General features: G+C 58.9%; 6 protein-coding genes across 6 annotated transcripts; all 6 read right to left on the reverse strand.

Moving 5' to 3' along the window:
* Nucleotides 1-165: 165 nt before the first annotated feature.
* UV8b_00699 (uncharacterized protein) lies at nt 166-1,146 on the reverse strand (the record flags this gene model as incomplete). The annotated part of the gene is made up of 1 exon (XM_043138197.1): nt 166-1,146. One exon carries the CDS (start codon nt 1,144-1,146, stop codon nt 166-168), a length of 981 nt encoding a protein of 326 aa, XP_042994131.1.
* A 571-nt stretch (nt 1,147-1,717) lies between these two features.
* On the reverse strand, nt 1,718-3,118 carry UV8b_00700 (uncharacterized protein; the record flags this gene model as incomplete). The annotated part of the gene is made up of 1 exon (XM_043138198.1): nt 1,718-3,118. One exon carries the CDS (start codon nt 3,116-3,118, stop codon nt 1,718-1,720), a length of 1,401 nt encoding a protein of 466 aa, XP_042994132.1.
* Nucleotides 3,119-4,270: 1,152 nt separating this feature from the next.
* On the reverse strand, nt 4,271-6,853 carry UV8b_00701 (uncharacterized protein; the record flags this gene model as incomplete). The annotated part of the gene is made up of 2 exons (XM_043138199.1): nt 4,271-6,025; nt 6,188-6,853. The coding sequence occupies 2 exons, from the start codon at nt 6,851-6,853 to the stop codon at nt 4,271-4,273; spliced, it is 2,421 nt and encodes an 806-aa protein (XP_042994133.1).
* A 3,283-nt stretch (nt 6,854-10,136) lies between these two features.
* Nucleotides 10,137-10,586, reverse strand: UV8b_00702 (uncharacterized protein; the record flags this gene model as incomplete). Its single annotated transcript, XM_043138200.1, has 1 exon — nt 10,137-10,586. The coding sequence occupies one exon, from the start codon at nt 10,584-10,586 to the stop codon at nt 10,137-10,139; it is 450 nt and encodes a 149-aa protein (XP_042994134.1).
* A 189-nt stretch (nt 10,587-10,775) lies between these two features.
* UV8b_00703 (uncharacterized protein) lies at nt 10,776-11,015 on the reverse strand (the record flags this gene model as incomplete). Its single annotated transcript, XM_043138201.1, has 1 exon — nt 10,776-11,015. One exon carries the CDS (start codon nt 11,013-11,015, stop codon nt 10,776-10,778), a length of 240 nt encoding a protein of 79 aa, XP_042994135.1.
* A 1,090-nt stretch (nt 11,016-12,105) lies between these two features.
* Nucleotides 12,106-14,506, reverse strand: UV8b_00704 (uncharacterized protein; the record flags this gene model as incomplete). The annotated part of the gene is made up of 2 exons (XM_043138202.1): nt 12,106-13,388; nt 13,546-14,506. 2 exons carry the CDS (start codon nt 14,504-14,506, stop codon nt 12,106-12,108), a joined length of 2,244 nt encoding a protein of 747 aa, XP_042994136.1.
* Nucleotides 14,507-15,049: the final 543 nt, after the last annotated feature.

A 15,049-nucleotide genomic window follows, 5' to 3' on the forward strand; every position in this document is an offset into this window, starting at 1 on the left:
CGCAGCTAGCACTGCAGCCGTGCCCAGCAAATCAGCCATCAGCCATCAGCCATCAGCCATGTCGAGACGTTTTTGCATCGTGCCATCAGCGCCATTTCATCCCACCATCGCGTCATACGATGGGCATCCATGCCCCCCCCCCCCCCCCCCCCCCTCGACTGCCCGTCAACCGCACCTCTCCGCCCTGACCGCCTTGAACGCCACCACAAATTCCTCCTCGTCGTAGTCGTACACATGCTCCGGCATCTCGAGCGACAGGAGCGCCTCCTCCAGCTCGCCCATCCACATGTTCAGCTCCCCCTCCTCCCAGCTCTCGGAGCCGTCGAGCGGATCGCGCACGCACATCCTCACCACCTCGGCCGTCTCGTCACGCAGCTCCCACCGGGGCTGTATCTCGGCCGCGACGCTCTGCTCCACGTCCCCCGTCGCGGGGTCCACGCCCGTGTCGGTCCCGTCGTCGTCCGTCTGCCGCTGCCTCGTAATTGTCGTCGTCGTCGTCGTCGTCGTCGTCGTCGTCGTGGTAGTCGTTCTGGTCTTGGTTGTCCTCGTCGTCTGGGTGCCCGAGTCCCTGACGACGGGCAAGTCCCCCCACACCGACGACAGCGTCTTGAGTCCCGTGAAAAAGGCCAGGAGGTATCCGCCCAGCTCGTTGAAGCTGTAGTAGGCCGTAAAGGCCGGCAGCGCGAGGTGCTGGATCGTCGCGGCGACACCCTGCAGGGTTGCTGTGACTTTTGCGTCGTCGTCGGCGTCGGCCTCCTCCTCCCAGGGCAGCTCGCAAAACTCCTCCCACCGGTCGCGCGACACGTAGAGCGCGTCCCTGCCGGGGTCAAACGGCCGCGCAAGCACGTGGCCTTGGGTCTCGCGGCGGAAGCGCAGGGTGATGCCGCGCCCCGACGCCCATCGCAGCGTCGCCTCGCGCGACTCCCTGCTGACGTGCAGCGTCGGGGGGGTGTTGACCTGCACGAGGGGCACGCGCGACATCCCCGCGTAGCGCTCGTCCTCGCCCTCGGGGTCGACGTGGTCGAGGATGAAGTTCTTGCTGAACAGGTACACAGTGGGCTTGTCAAACGGCGCGAGGTATTCATCCCACACAAGACGGCGGAGCTCGGCGGGCAGACGGGGGAACAAAGGAAAGCCGAGGGCCATGGTGAAATGGCCCTGATGACGCTGAAGAGCGAAAAGAGCCGAGAGAAGGGGGACCAAAAGGGGAAAAAAAAAAAAAAAAAAAAAAAAAAAAGAGGCTGGCTCTCTTAGCCCGTCAAAGCTGTCCTTGGGGACAACGCTACACCCAGACGCGAAGGGCATGGAAAGAAAAACAAGCAAAGTTTGACGTTGACGTGGCCGACGCCGCTCCGACACACTACAGTACATCTCCCCCCACTTTAATCAACGCCCCAAGTTTTTGCGCGCAAAAGCCAACGTTCCGAGCAGCCAAATGGGAGACGCAACGCTTCAACCGACCATGACCATTCCATTACACCCCTATCAATGAGTGTACGGACTTGAAGCAGCAGCAGCATCATCATCAGCATCATCAGCATCATCATCATCATCATCATCATCATCATCATCATCATCATTCATCGATAGATAGACTTTGAGACTTTGGCAAAACTATATAAACCGGTGCCACCAGACGCGACAACAAAATCCTGGCCCCGTTCATTCCGCCTGCACTTTTCCCGGCCGTTTCGAAACGCTGCTGGCCCTCCTTCCGTCACAGCTGCGCCGACAGAACCTTTTCCTGGACATCGGCCAAGGCCCAGTCGCTGGCGGCGGTGCGGCTGCGCACCTGCGCGACTTGCTCGCGGGTGAAGCCGCCGGCCCTGGTGGCAGGGTTGTAGCCCAGGCCGTTGCGGCGGCCGACCTCGTCGTCGTCCAGCCGGGGCGCGGCCTTGGCGTCGGCGCGGCGGTAGACGGTGACGACGACGGCGCCGCCGAGCCCCAGGTTGTGCTGCAGACAGTAGCGCGTGTCGGGGACGCGGCGGTTGTTGGCCCAGCCGCGCAGGTGCCACACCAGCTCGGCGCACTGGGCCAGGCCGGTCGCGCCCAGCGGGTGGCCCTTGGAGATGAGCCCGCCCGACGGGTTGACGAGGTACCTGCCGCCGTAGGTGATGTCGCCGCGGCGCACCAGCTCGTGGGCCTTGCCGCGGTCGCACAGGCCCAGGGCGTCGAGGGCCACCATCTCGTTGGTGCTGAAGCAGTCGTGCAGCTCGACGACCTGGACGTCGTCGAGGGGCGAGATGCCGGCCTCGGCCGCCGCCGCGCGCACCGCGTGCCGCGTCATCTCGTAGCCCATCAGGTCGATGGCGCTGCGGGAGAAGAGGCTGGGCCCGTCGGTGGCCATGCGCTGGCCGGCAATCTCGACGGCCTGCTCCTTCAGGTGCGGGCGCGCGTCGAGGAAGGCGCGCGAGACGAGCACCGCGGCCGCGCCGCCGTCCGACGTCGGGCAGCACTGCAGCCGGGTCAGCGGCGCGAACACGGGCGGCGACCGCAGGATCTCGTCGCGCGTGTAGACCTGCCGGAACTGCGCGTACGGGTTGTTGGCCGAGTGCGCGTGGTTGACGCGCGCAATCTCGGCAAAGTCGTCGTCGCGCGCGCCGTGCCGCTCCTTGTACTCGCGCCCGGCGTTGCCGAACATCTGCGCCGCCGCCGGCGCCGCGGGCTCCAGCCCCCGCGTCTCGGCCATGACGCCCACCGTCGTGCCCAGCGGGTTCTCGCGGTCCGTCCACACGCTCTGCAGGCTGCCCGCCGCCATCATCTCGAACCCGACCACCAGGACGCAGTGCGCCGCGCCGGCGGCCACCAGCGTCCGGCCCATGGCCAGGCCCGTGCTCCCCGTCGAGCAGTTGTTGTTGACGTTGACGACGGGGATCTTGGTCATGCCGAACTGGTAGAAGACGCGCTGCCCGCACGTGCTGTCGCCGTAGCAGTAGCACGCGATGCCCTGGTCCACCTCGTCGTAGTTGATGTGCGCGTCCAGCATCGCCTTGACGCCCGCCTCGAACCCCAGCTCCGTGTAGTCGACCTGCCCGCGGGGCTTGACGAACTTGGTCATGCCCACGCCCAGCACGTACACGGGCGACTTTTCAGCCGGCATCGGCACGGTTGGCGCCATTTTTGTCGGTTTCGGCGCGGCAGGGCAGGGCAGGGCAGGGCAGGGCAGGGCAGGGCAGGGCAGAGAAGGGCAGACAGACCAGGCCAGAGCAGAGCAAGGCAGAGCAAGGCAGAGCAAGGCAAGGCAAGGCAGAGCAAGGCAAGGCAAGGCAAAGCAAGGCAAAGCAAGGCAAAGCAAGGCAAAGCAAGGCAAAGATTGGGGGGAGTGGCGGGCGGCGGGAGTTGTTGGCTTCAAAGTCCGCGGGGGCGACAGAAAAGAGCAGGCGCGATCATAGTCGTCCTCGCCCTCCGCCAGAGATTTCCTTCGAGCAGGCGCCAATGCCGGAAAGCAGTGCCTATTTATCAGTCCCGGCTTTGCCTCCCCTCGCGTCTGTGGCACCAACCCTCTCAACCAACGAGGATGTCGACAACGACGCCGCCGCCGCCCGATGCGGGGGTGGAAGGACCGTGTCCAGACTTCCGTGGCTGGCTAGCGCCGTTGCGATGCTGCCGAGGCTCGTTGCGAAAAGGGGCAGGTACCTATAGGTACCTATAACGTGGGACCTGGTAGAGTCCAAGACTTCAGACGAAACTTTGACATATAGCCGAGGCTCGAAAAAGACGGGGAGCCAGACCCACGCGGACCACTCATATCCGCGCTCGTGCCGGCCCCTTGGACGAACCATTATCGGCATCACGGGACCGGGCTAAAATCCGTGTCCTGTTGTTGCCCGTATTCTTTATCTCTCTCTCTCTCTCTCTCTCCCCCCCTCTCTCTCTCTGTCTCTCCCTCTCTCTCTCTCTCTGTCTCTCCCTCTCTCTCTCTCTCTCTCCCTCTCTCTCTCTCTCTCTCTCTAACAAAAGGGCGGTCATCAGCATCGTCTGTCCCTCTTCGACTCTTGGCAGCATCACCACAGCTTGACCTTTCAAGACCGTGCAACGAAACCAATCCGCGCCTTCCGCCAGCCACCAGCTGCTGTCGGGGTATATTTCCATCAAGTACAAGACTCATCAACGAGAAACAAAGCAGAGTAGCCGGTGTCCAAAACGCATCCACGATCCAACGCCAACACATACACGTCAGGCATTATATATACCACGGCACTATTTCCACTTACTGCAACTTCCCATCAAACAAACACCCCCCCCCCCCCCCACCCTCCTCTTCCCGGCACTACAAGTCCCAGCCTTCCCACAAGGTCCATCCCGCAAGATGGGCAGTCGCATTCCCTTGTCCCATATTGCTGTTTGAATAGCCGTACGATGTTTGACCGTGCATGTACGAATCTGCGGGACCGTAATGATCCATGGTTACCGAGCGGAGTTTGTCCTTTGTCATGCCCGATGACCGTAAGCAAGCGTCAAGCACGGCGTAAAGATTGCGCGTCATGTCTTGAACCTTTGGGTCAGGGCATTTGACGCTCTCCAAGACGGTGGCAACACACAAGATATCCTTGGTATCGCTGCCACTCATAAACTTGATGAGCAGGTCCAAGCTTTCCTGAACCGTCGATATCAGGCGCAGTGGTGACCACGGCACCATGCTCTCGCCAGAGCTCAAGGACAGCTCGTCCGAGGTTTCTGTCGGCACGTGTTGGCCACCCGAGTTGCCCAGCACCAGCAGTTCGGAATTCTGCCGGACAGCGGGCTGGATGTAGTAGCAGAGGCTCAGTGACGAATAGATAATGTCGGGTTTCAGAATCTGGTGATACATTTCCGCAACCTCGTGAAACTGTGCCAGTGACGGATCCAGCTCATCCATGTACTTTAGTATCACGACCGACGATTTCAGAAAGGCTCGCGATATCTCCAACGGCACGTCGGCGGCTCCCAAGGCCAGAGGTCGGTAGAGCGCTAGGAGCGGCCGCCTCACGTGCATGTCCAGGATGACGCGGCTCCTCCACTGCTTGCTCTTCTGGGAGGCGCTGTATGAGCCCTGCCGCGGGAAAATGTAGTTGATGTCGTCGAGGAAGCGCTCTAGCTTGGTTCCGACGTCCAGGACCTCGGAAAAATCTCGGAGAGAGTCGATGCGGTTGACGAGAGGAGCAACCCGCATTCGGGCAGCAAGTGTTATGGCTGCATAGACTTGCATCTGGTTGTCCGTCATCTGGTCGATGGGTCGCGTCGTGGGTAACTCATGCATGCTGAGGAAGATTTCGGAATCGTTGAGGTTTCGAGGGGGTTTGCAGGTAAAGTCGCCGTCTCGAAGCAGGGAGGGCATGTTGCAGGCGATTGACATGTGCAGGTCCATGTCCGCCAAGGTGAACCAAAGTCTCCGGCGTATCTCGCCCCAAAACACCGGCATCCTAGGCTCGAATTCGGAGGGGTCTCGGTGCATACCCATGCTCATCGCCAGCCTGAGCACGTAGCCCAGCTTGGTCCACGAGTCCTGCAGTCTCGGGGTAATCATTCTGGACGCGTGTATCAGCAGAATCTGCACCTGCACCGTGCTAATGTCAACGAGCTGCTTGCCCTTGAGGTTATCCAGCCAGCTCTGAATGAGGGCGCATGCAGTGGGTATGTGAACCCCATCGCTACGCTCGTGACCCATGCCTCTCGACTTGGTTTCGAACCGGGAGGCGACGGACAAGACGCAGAGAAGCTGGGGTAAAAACGTCTCGGATTGCAGCTTGCCCTCCCAATACATGTTGTATGCGTCATAAAACGTCCGCGCGTGAAGGATTCTGTATATAGTCTCCGAGGTATCAAAGTACATTGTGACAAGACGGTCACAAATGTCCTTTTTCGGGAGGATATCCGTCATGCGCTTATGCACCGGCATCATCGAATCGACAAATACAGTTATGGGCTTCATTGCCATGTGCAATTCGTCTTGCCGATGTTTGTGCAAAAGTCGAAAGTTTCGAAGAAGTACATCGACGGCGTTCCTTTGAAGTTGTCCCGAAAGAAACGCTCGCGCTTCTGGAAACTAGAAAAGACAAAAAAAAAAAAAAAAAAAAAAAAGGACCCGACGTTAGAATCATGACGGCTCTCACCCCCAGATATGACTGTCTTTAAGAAAGGAAAAGATAAAGAAGAGAAAGAAGAAGAAGCAGCAGCAGCCTGCTTCCGCCTGTAAATTTCAACTCACCACATTAAGCATTACTCTTGGACTATGTTGGCCAAAGAAGCGAGTCGTCATGCCGCCTCGTTTGACGGTCAACCCTCTGACGGTACTATCGGCTGCGTACAGGATCCTGCCTCCACTCATGTCTGTCGGGGCAGGGCTGCGACCCTGCATGTGCCTTTCCAGCCGCTCCATTCTTAAGGTCAATTCTTCCAGCACGGGCAGGCCCGGGGATCCGCCATTCTTGGCCGGTGTTGCTGCGGCTTCGTTGATACCGGATGGGTTGTTTGCGTTTGCGTTTGCGTTTGCATTTGCGTTTGCGTTTGCGGAGCCGGAGCCGGAGCCGGAGCCGGGGGGACAGGTTCTCTTGATCGGCCTGCTCACGGAATCCACTGCCTCGGTGTCGGAGGCATCTGACAGGTTTGCTGGGTCATGGTCGGCAGCGTATTTACAAATGCGACTTGACTTTTGGCATTGGGAGCACGGAAGAAGGCGATCGCATCTCAACTTTCGTTTTCGGCACTCTGTGCAAGACTTGACTGGTCTCGGGCGCTTGACGCTTCTCTGTTGCTGGGACTGCTGGGATTGCTGGAGCAGCTGTTGGTGCTGCTGTTGGGCCATTGCCAACGGCTGGGCAGATATTCCGTGCGGAGGTGTGTGGACGGCGTGTTGTTGCGGCGGTGTCCGCATATGTGCGGCAGCGTTTTCGAAAGAGTTTGTTGTCGCAGAGCCGCTCGATGACGGCTTGTTTGAAGTCGCCGCCGCCGCCTCTGTCGGCATCGGATACCCCTGCATCGCGCTGGACATGGTTTCGTTCTTGACAGCAAAGCTCCTGCTCATGCTAGGAACCAGTCACAGTGCGAGGCAGCGCGTCGCGTGTGATTGAAGGGTTTCGCTCGAATACTACTCTGTACACGGCAAGCGGATTGATGGAGCTGCCGCTACGACTGATCAGGACGTGGGAGAGATGCTACAGTCGATACGTAACTGCCAGAACGCCGGGCGAACTTTTGATGTGGCGGTCTTGGTTGTTGCTTCTTGGCTGGCTGTCGGTCGCAATCGTCGCTCGGAGCGGAAAGTCCCAGGGCCAAGCGAAGCGCCTCGCACACGGAAAAGCGAGTGAGCCGTGCCCTATAGTTCGTATTGTTGTCCTCGGCTAAAAGATGGTTTTGAGGGATTCTAAGCGATGAGACGTGAAATATTGGGGGGGTCTGCCATGCTTGGGCAAAAATTCCTCTATCACCCGCTTGAGCGTTAAGAGCGTGGAGGGGTGAGGAGAGGATGGACCGAGCCGCAGCTAGAGGAAACCTGTGAGGCACCAAGTCCTATGTAGGTAGGAGCGAAAAAAAAATGGGGATTCTTGTCCGACTAGAAGTCTACTTGTGTTGTGTGGCCCGGGACGCTGGGATGGTTGGGGCTGGGCTTGGGCTTGGTGTCCAGTCGGTCGATCGGTTGTCGGTCGTCGGTCGCACGGGATAGCACCCAGACAATGGGCCGGCCACAGAGGGAGGGGCCGACAGAATGGCTGGCTTGACCTTTTAAGCCCTTTTTGTTTTTGTTTTTGTTTTTATTTCTTTTAGGACAAGATTGGGAGGAATGTCGGGACGGCGTGAGAAGAAGGAGGAGGAGGAGGAGGAGGAGGAGGAGGAGGAGGAGGAGGGGGGGGGGGGAATGCGGCAAGCTTCGGAGCTGTGCTGGCGATCGGCCGAATGACTGATGAAAGAAAGGTCGGTGCGCCGTGCTGTGTGCTAAAATAAGCCAACAGGCAAACCGACATGCCTGCCTGGAGAAAGCGGCCGGAATGCAAGTGCTAAGGAGGGAGAATCCGAGGGTGAGACTTGAAGGAGAAAGGACAAGAGGGGGACGTGGTGTCGAGCAAGGAACCAAGTTCCAGTCAATCGTGACAATCCGTCGGTCTTGCTTCAGGTTCTTGGCCCAGGGTTGCGCAGGAGGAGCTGGAGCAGGAAGGAGCAGGGTGCAGGCAGGAGCAAGGCGCAAAATGCAGGCAGGAGCAAGGAGCAAGGAGCAAGGAGCAAGGGGCGGGCAGGAAGGAGCGGAGCATAGGTGGGTGCACACTGCAGAGGGCCTAATCACTGTGCAGTGCAGTGCAGTGCAGTGCAGTGCAGTCCAGGCCTGTGCCTGGTGGATATCGCCGTCGCAAGCCGCTAACAAACCCCAGCCGCTTACTGACGGATCTCTGTCCCAGTCAACGTCCACCACCCAGGCAGACGCTGGCAAGTTGCAACTGCACTGTACTCCGTACGTCTGGTTCTCTCCCTGTCCCACGACATGCAGTCGAGTATCCCCTTGCCCGGCTGGTTCCAAGCAATGGCCTCCTGCTACGTAGTAATGCGCTCGGTACTCTCATGTGGAGTTCAGCATTCTGCCAGGGGCCGAGGGCCAGGATGCTCCGGCTGGAAGTCTGGTTTCTCCCAGACCTCCTTGGTAAAGTATTTGACACGGTACCGGTACACGCTTCAAGGGATATAGTAACTTAGGTACTCCGTACCCAAGGTAGCTACCTAGCTGGCTTCAATCCAGGGAGGCTGCGTCTTTAACCTACCCGGGCAATTCAGCCCGTCTTTGACCAGACTCTTTCTTTGACGGGCCGTGGGCCTGTACTGTACATGGATGGTAACGAAAGCGTGAATTTTGGCGGACTATACAGTAGTGAGAGAGAGTGGGCTTTGGTGGGGTGAATCTGCTGGTCAACCGAAAAACCGGAGACGACGAGTCTGGTGAAGCTCAGTGAGCAGTGATGAGCAGTGAGCAGTGATCGTGGCCTATTGATCCGTCGGGGCCGCTGTAGCCACGCTAGTCAACTCATCATCAAGCTCGCTTGCTTGGCGGGCGCGGAGGCGGAGATACACAAGGGAGGCTGAAACTTGGGCGATGCCATGTCCCCGATTGCCTCCTCCCGTGGTGCCTTCAAAGGGCAGGGGAGTCTGGTACATGGCAGACCGGCGTGCAGCTTGCCTGACGGTTGAGCGCCAGCCCTCGTCCAGGTCGTTCTTTTGCTGGCTTGAGTCGAATATACCCATACATACGGAGTACCGTCTTGAGAGTCTTGACTGCCCTAACAGGCCCTGGAGGAGGAGGACAACGACGAGCCAGCGGTGAATGCCCTAGGTACTCCGTAGAGAAGCAACAGTCAAGCCAAGCCAGCCCGTGCTCGGGCAACCCGGCCGGCGTTCACACCCGACCAACCAGGCCTGTTTGAGACAAAGGCACGGGGGCTATGGAACCCGTCCAGTGGCGAGGCGCGAGTCGTGAAGTCGTGACCACTACTCCGTACCAAGGACCATCATCTGGCAGCGACACCCCTCGCCTCGGCCGAATCGCCGCGGCTGGCCACCCCTGCCCAGTCTGGTCGACTTGCATGCAGAAAGCCACCAAGAAAGAGGCCCCTGCTCCAGGTAAGCTGGGGGGGGGTTTTGAACAGAATGTAGACGCCTATGGGCAGTTTGGCTCCAAACAAGAAGGAGAAATATATAAAAATAATAAATAAATAAAAAAGAAAAAGAAAAAAAAAAAGAAAAGAAAAAGAGGAGAAACCGAAAGAAACGCGTCTGGTGTACCGAAAGAGTTGGGTGTCCCGGCGGCGACGTGTCACGCCTAATTCCGAGGTTTATTCTCTGCTTGGTGCTACCTGGACCCGTACAGCTACGCGCTGTGGCTGCGGCCACGTCGGCTCAGACCATTTCGGCAACACGGTACCAGGTGGCTGACTTCCAGCAAAACGCCGTCCCTCCCTCAACATCCGTCTCGGCTGGTTCGATATTCGACGGGTCATGGCTGATTCACTCACCGTTTTCGGGGGAAAGAGAGAGATAGAGAGAGAGAGAGGGGTGGGGAGAGGAGGAGGGGGACAAGGTTTGTGTTTCTGGCTTTTAGTAACCCGAGGGCAAAACCCCGCCGCGTGCGCCCCCATGATGCGGCGTGACGGGATGGCGAGATCCAAGAACACGAGTCGTCAGGTTGGAAGCGGCGCACCAACGCGGTATTCGCCATTTCGCCATTTCGCTATTCGCTGGCCGCTGGCCGCTGGCCGCTGGCCGCTGGCCGCTGGTCGCTGGTCGCTGGTCGCTCCGGGTTGGGACTTTTGCAGTGGCTTTCCCGCCCGAGGGTCCAAGATCAAGGGGCCGTTTAGTACATTGCTTGCTGCCTGTGAGTCGTCAGTGTCGGCTTCGTCGTCGTCGTTGTCGTCGTCGTTGTCGTCGTCATCCTCCGAGTCGTGCGTCGCTAAACGCCAAACTGCTCGAATCGAGTCAATCAATACCTGGCAACGCTGGGTAGGTGCGTGTTCTGTAAGATGGTCAGCAGGCGGGGGATGGCTTGCGCTGTCAATCTGGCTGGCAGCTGCTGCCAGCTGTTGCCAAGCCGCTGCCCAGCCGCTGCCAGTCGCTGCAGCTGCCTGGCGCATAGGATGTCAATATGTACGGCGTCAAGCGTAATCTGATCTGAGCAGAGCACCACAAAGCACCCCGAACAACGGAAAACTACACGCTACTCTCCGCACCGAGCAAACAGCACGTCTCTCACGTCGATGCATCGCCAATGCCCGCCGTTTCCTGCGAGCAGGTCAAGTTTGCTTCTCATTCAATGCTTTTGCTTAGCCACAACCGACGATGCGTCGCCGCCGATCTTGCTCCCGTCCCCAGGTGACAAGGTCACGACGCACGGCCCACACCGCCTGGCTGGGTGAATAAAGCTCCGAGTTCCACCGGAGCCGTCCGTCTCTTCTGTCTCTCTTGGGACTCTTGTTCTTGACGACGACGACTCCGACCTTTCCGATGCACTTTGCCCCCCCGCCCCACCCTCGATCTGTGTCCGACTCGGCCGCAAGACCCATGCTTGGTTCTCGACGCCATCAAAGCCAGGACGGCATCTCGGTCCCCAGCTACGATGTAAAACACAAAGGGCGAAAAAAGAAAGAAAGAAAGACAGACAGAAGGAAGAAAAAAGAAAAAAAAAAAGAAAAAGAAGATAGAAGGTGATCTCGGCGAGAGAAAATGCCCATGGCAAATCGCGCCGCCCCGGGGCCGAGGCCGAGGCCAACGAACTAATGGGGCTTCCCAGCGCGCGTGGCTTGCTTCAACTACCGAACCGGCTGGGCACTTCGTGCTTCCCTTGCCGCCTTGCCGTGGCCCCGCGGATCCTTGCTTCTCGCCAACGGCCCGGCCTGGCGGGAGGGTCGTGACCGCGCGAAAGGCTGGGCGTGCTGGCGCGGTGTACGTTGGCATCAAGTCGCAGTCTTGGCTGTCAAAGACGTCTTGGACACACCCCCCCCCCTTCCACGCAGCTTCGAGCATCCATGACCGTGGGTTCGTCTTGCAAGCAAGCCTGACGGTCACCACGTCTCCTCAGCTACATCACATCTCCTTGGCCGCAACACGCAGCACCTGTCGTCCGCGACTACGCCAAAGGGTCAAACCCGCGATCCAGTCGCCACTCCGTAACCCTGGATATCGCGAAAGCCGCAAGCCGCATACTTGTGCCGAGTGTGCAATGCCGCGGCGGTTGTGTAGTGCCGTGCTCTTCCATCAACCGCCTCCTTCAAGAGTTTCCCACAGTCAGTCGTCTTTTGCACTGTTGGGTTTGCGGCCGTGGCGTTTATTGTCACCGTCAATGTTTGAGCTGGTCCGCCCTTGATTCCTGTCCTCTTGGTCAAATCTCGTAACAGCACGGTTTGAGCTGGTCCGTCCGTGATTTTGCATTCCGTGCCCTGTCACACACGCACACGCACGCAAACATACACACAAACACACACACACACACATACACACACACACACACATACACACACACACACACAAGTCTGCGTATACATGCCTGCAGCGTGCGTTTCATAAACGTACAACCAGACTCCGCCATGCAGCATCCCCCATGGCCAGCCGTCTCGATCCTTACACGTGCCTAGGCAGTCTGTCCTTCAGCCAGCCTCACTCGGTCCGTCCGTCTTCTGGCCAGGCCCCAGGTGGCACGTCCTCTTCCCCTTCCGGCAGCGTCTCATCCTCACCTGATCTAGCCGTCTGTCGACCGAACCCCAGCATTTGCAGGACCGTTGCCACGATGCCCTGTCCAGCGTCCCGGCCCAGGTGAGCCTCAATGTCTCTTTGCAACTCTTCGTCATCTGCCGCTCGTAGCGCCAGGACTGCCTCCTCGTCGTCGTCGTCGTCGTTGTCCGCGCCAAGGTGGTTCATGCCCAGAAATCCTGCATCTCCTTGGGGCGCAGCAGCGGCTGCTGCTCCCGCACGCGCGCCCAGCCGAACCAGCCGGTTCTGCATGCGGGCCATTAGCTCGTCGTCGATCGCCAGGCCTTGCGCTTGCTCGCCCCGCCCTCGCCACGGCAAGCGAGTCCCCTGACCGGTGAATATGTTGTCCTCTTCGGCCGGCGGAAGAGGATCGAACTCGTAATTGGGTTGTCCGTCCAGAAGGTGTCGCGGCGCTGCGGCCAGCAGGGACGTGTGACCTTCCAGGTATGCTAACCTTACCGAACCCAAGTCAACGGCGCCGTCCTCCTGCGCAAGACGGCTCACGTCCACCCGGTCCAGAGTTGCCGTCACGTCCTGCAGCAGCTTCGTCGCTTGCGCGTTGTTCCAGAGGTCTTTGGCCTGGTGCAAGTACAACTTGGTCCAAAACGTCCTGGTGTCGCATGCTGGGCTGATGCCCCAGATGGACGGTGGCGCGTCGAGATTCAACTCCTGGAACAAGGCGCAGTAAAGCCAGGGAACGGTCTGCACTCCGTGCTTGAGCAGTTCGCGTGCGCTTTCCACCTCGCCGGTTTGCAGCTTGGCCAAGACCAAGCTCTGCCGCAGGTACACCATGTCCGGAAAGCTGCCGAGGCTCTCTAGTTGTTGGAGGAAGTCAACCAGCCATTTCGACTCGTACGCGCGAAGAGCCAGGAAGTGAATGTAGTGCCTCATGGCGTATGGATCTCCGGGATCCAGGGCGAACAGGAGCTTGGCCCACTCGAGCGCGGTGCGATACGTTCCCTTGCGGATCAAGCTGCGCAGGTAGTGATGTCCAGCCAGCCAGAATTGGCGGTTCTCTGGTCGTCGGAAGTCGAGCCGCGCCCTTCCCTGCTCAATGTCTCTTCGAAACGCCGATGTTGTGACTCTGCCAAACGTGAACAGAGCTCTTTCGCATAGTTCGGCTGCTAGGGACATGTTCTGGTCCTGCTTCGCGACACTGCTGACTTGCAGCAGCGTTGAAACGTGGTATGCTACAGCCGTCTCGGAACCATTAGCCCATTGTTCTCTGCAAAAACACGAAGAAGGCCAGTTGGAGTGGCACCACAATGATGGTTGCGTTGCGCCATGGGCAAGGCAGGGCAGGGCAGGGCAGGGCAGGGCAGGGCAGGGCAGGGGGCGCCGGCTTACGGCGTTCCTTGAGCAAATGCACCATGCGCATGGGATCACCCAACTGCACAGAGGCAAAGAAAAAGGCCTGTATTATGTCGTATTCCTTTTCATGGACGTAGGCATATTCAATTGCGAGTCCGTGGTCGGATTTCCCCATCTCCTTCAGGGTCAGCCCACCCGCCGACTGGCGCGGCCAGTGTTCTCGTCCCTGGATGAATACGTTGCGCCGTAGCGACACCTCGGGCAACTTCTTGGCCCCTGGTGGCTCACGTAGAAACGTCTCAAGGTCAACGTGCTGCGGCGTCCGCTGTCGGCGCCGGTTGGTGGCTTCCTGTTGCTCCTCTGCATTGGCCGACTCTATAATCTCTCGTCCAAACAGATGTCGCATCTCGTTGATGGCTCGAAGATGGTGCGGGTTGATGGAGAGTAGCTGGTTCAGTCGTTTCCGCGGGCCAAGGGTGTTCCCGCAGCCTTGGACGTCCGGCGCCGAATTACCGCTTGCGGCAGTCGAGTCCGGCCTCAGCTCTTTGATTGCTTTGTCGATCTCATCCTCATCTTGGTCTTGGTCTTGGTCGATGGCGGGGGGTTTGGTCTCGTTGGTCTTGGTCTTGGTCTTGGTCTTGGCCTTCTTCTTCTTCTTCTTCTTCTTCTGCTTGCTCTTCTGGGCGCTTGATGTAGCTCGAGCTGGACTATCGAGGCTTTGCGATTCCGTCAATCGCGCTTCCACATCTTTGCCAACGTCGCCGCCGTCGTCGTCTCCGTCATCGTCGTTGTCGTCATCGTCGTTGCCGTCGTCGCCGTCGTCGCCGTCGTCGTCACCGGCACCCAACGCTGCGAAGAGGTTCGGTCGGGATTTTATTGACGTTTGTCCCGGTTCATCGGCGTCCCCCCCAGTCTCGTCAGAATCGGGTCCACCCTCTTGCTGGGATTTCTCCGTCTCCTTTTGCTGCTGAAGTCTGCGCAGTTGTCTGCTCGACATGGCTGTGGTGCTTGCCTTGCTTACGGTACCCGCTGTCGGTCGAGCAGTCTTGATCGTCTTCCGGGGCCGAGTGGATTGAATGCTCGCAGCCAAAGGCGTTTCTCAGAGACACACTCGCCGACACACTCGCCTGGAGCTTGCGCATGCGCTGTTCCTGATCAAACGCACGCCGGCCAGAACAGGTCAAGATGCAAAAGAAGTCTGCATGTGGTCAATTTATTCAGCGAGGCGACACCTGGTGGCAGCTAACGTACAGGAGGTACCTACATACGGAGCACAGCAGGTGCGTATCCGTCTGGTGTGTGTGGGTGGGGGTGGGTCTGGTATGTACTATGTGCCAGTGTGAGTGTGGGTGGGGTGGGTGTGGATAGTGGGGCGGGGCATTTTCCAGTCATTTTCGTTACACAACGTCTGGTGACTTCGATCCCGTCTGGTGGGCCCAGGTGGGGGTGGGGTTAGTAACTGACTGTGACCTGACCTGACACCTGACCTGACCTGACCTGACAAAAACCACCACTGAACAAAAGAAATCAATAATTTGCG

The sequence above is a fragment of the Ustilaginoidea virens genome, chromosome 1 (genome assembly GCF_000687475.1).
Source record: "Ustilaginoidea virens chromosome 1, complete sequence".
Lineage (NCBI taxonomy): Eukaryota > Fungi > Ascomycota > Sordariomycetes > Hypocreales > Clavicipitaceae > Ustilaginoidea > Ustilaginoidea virens.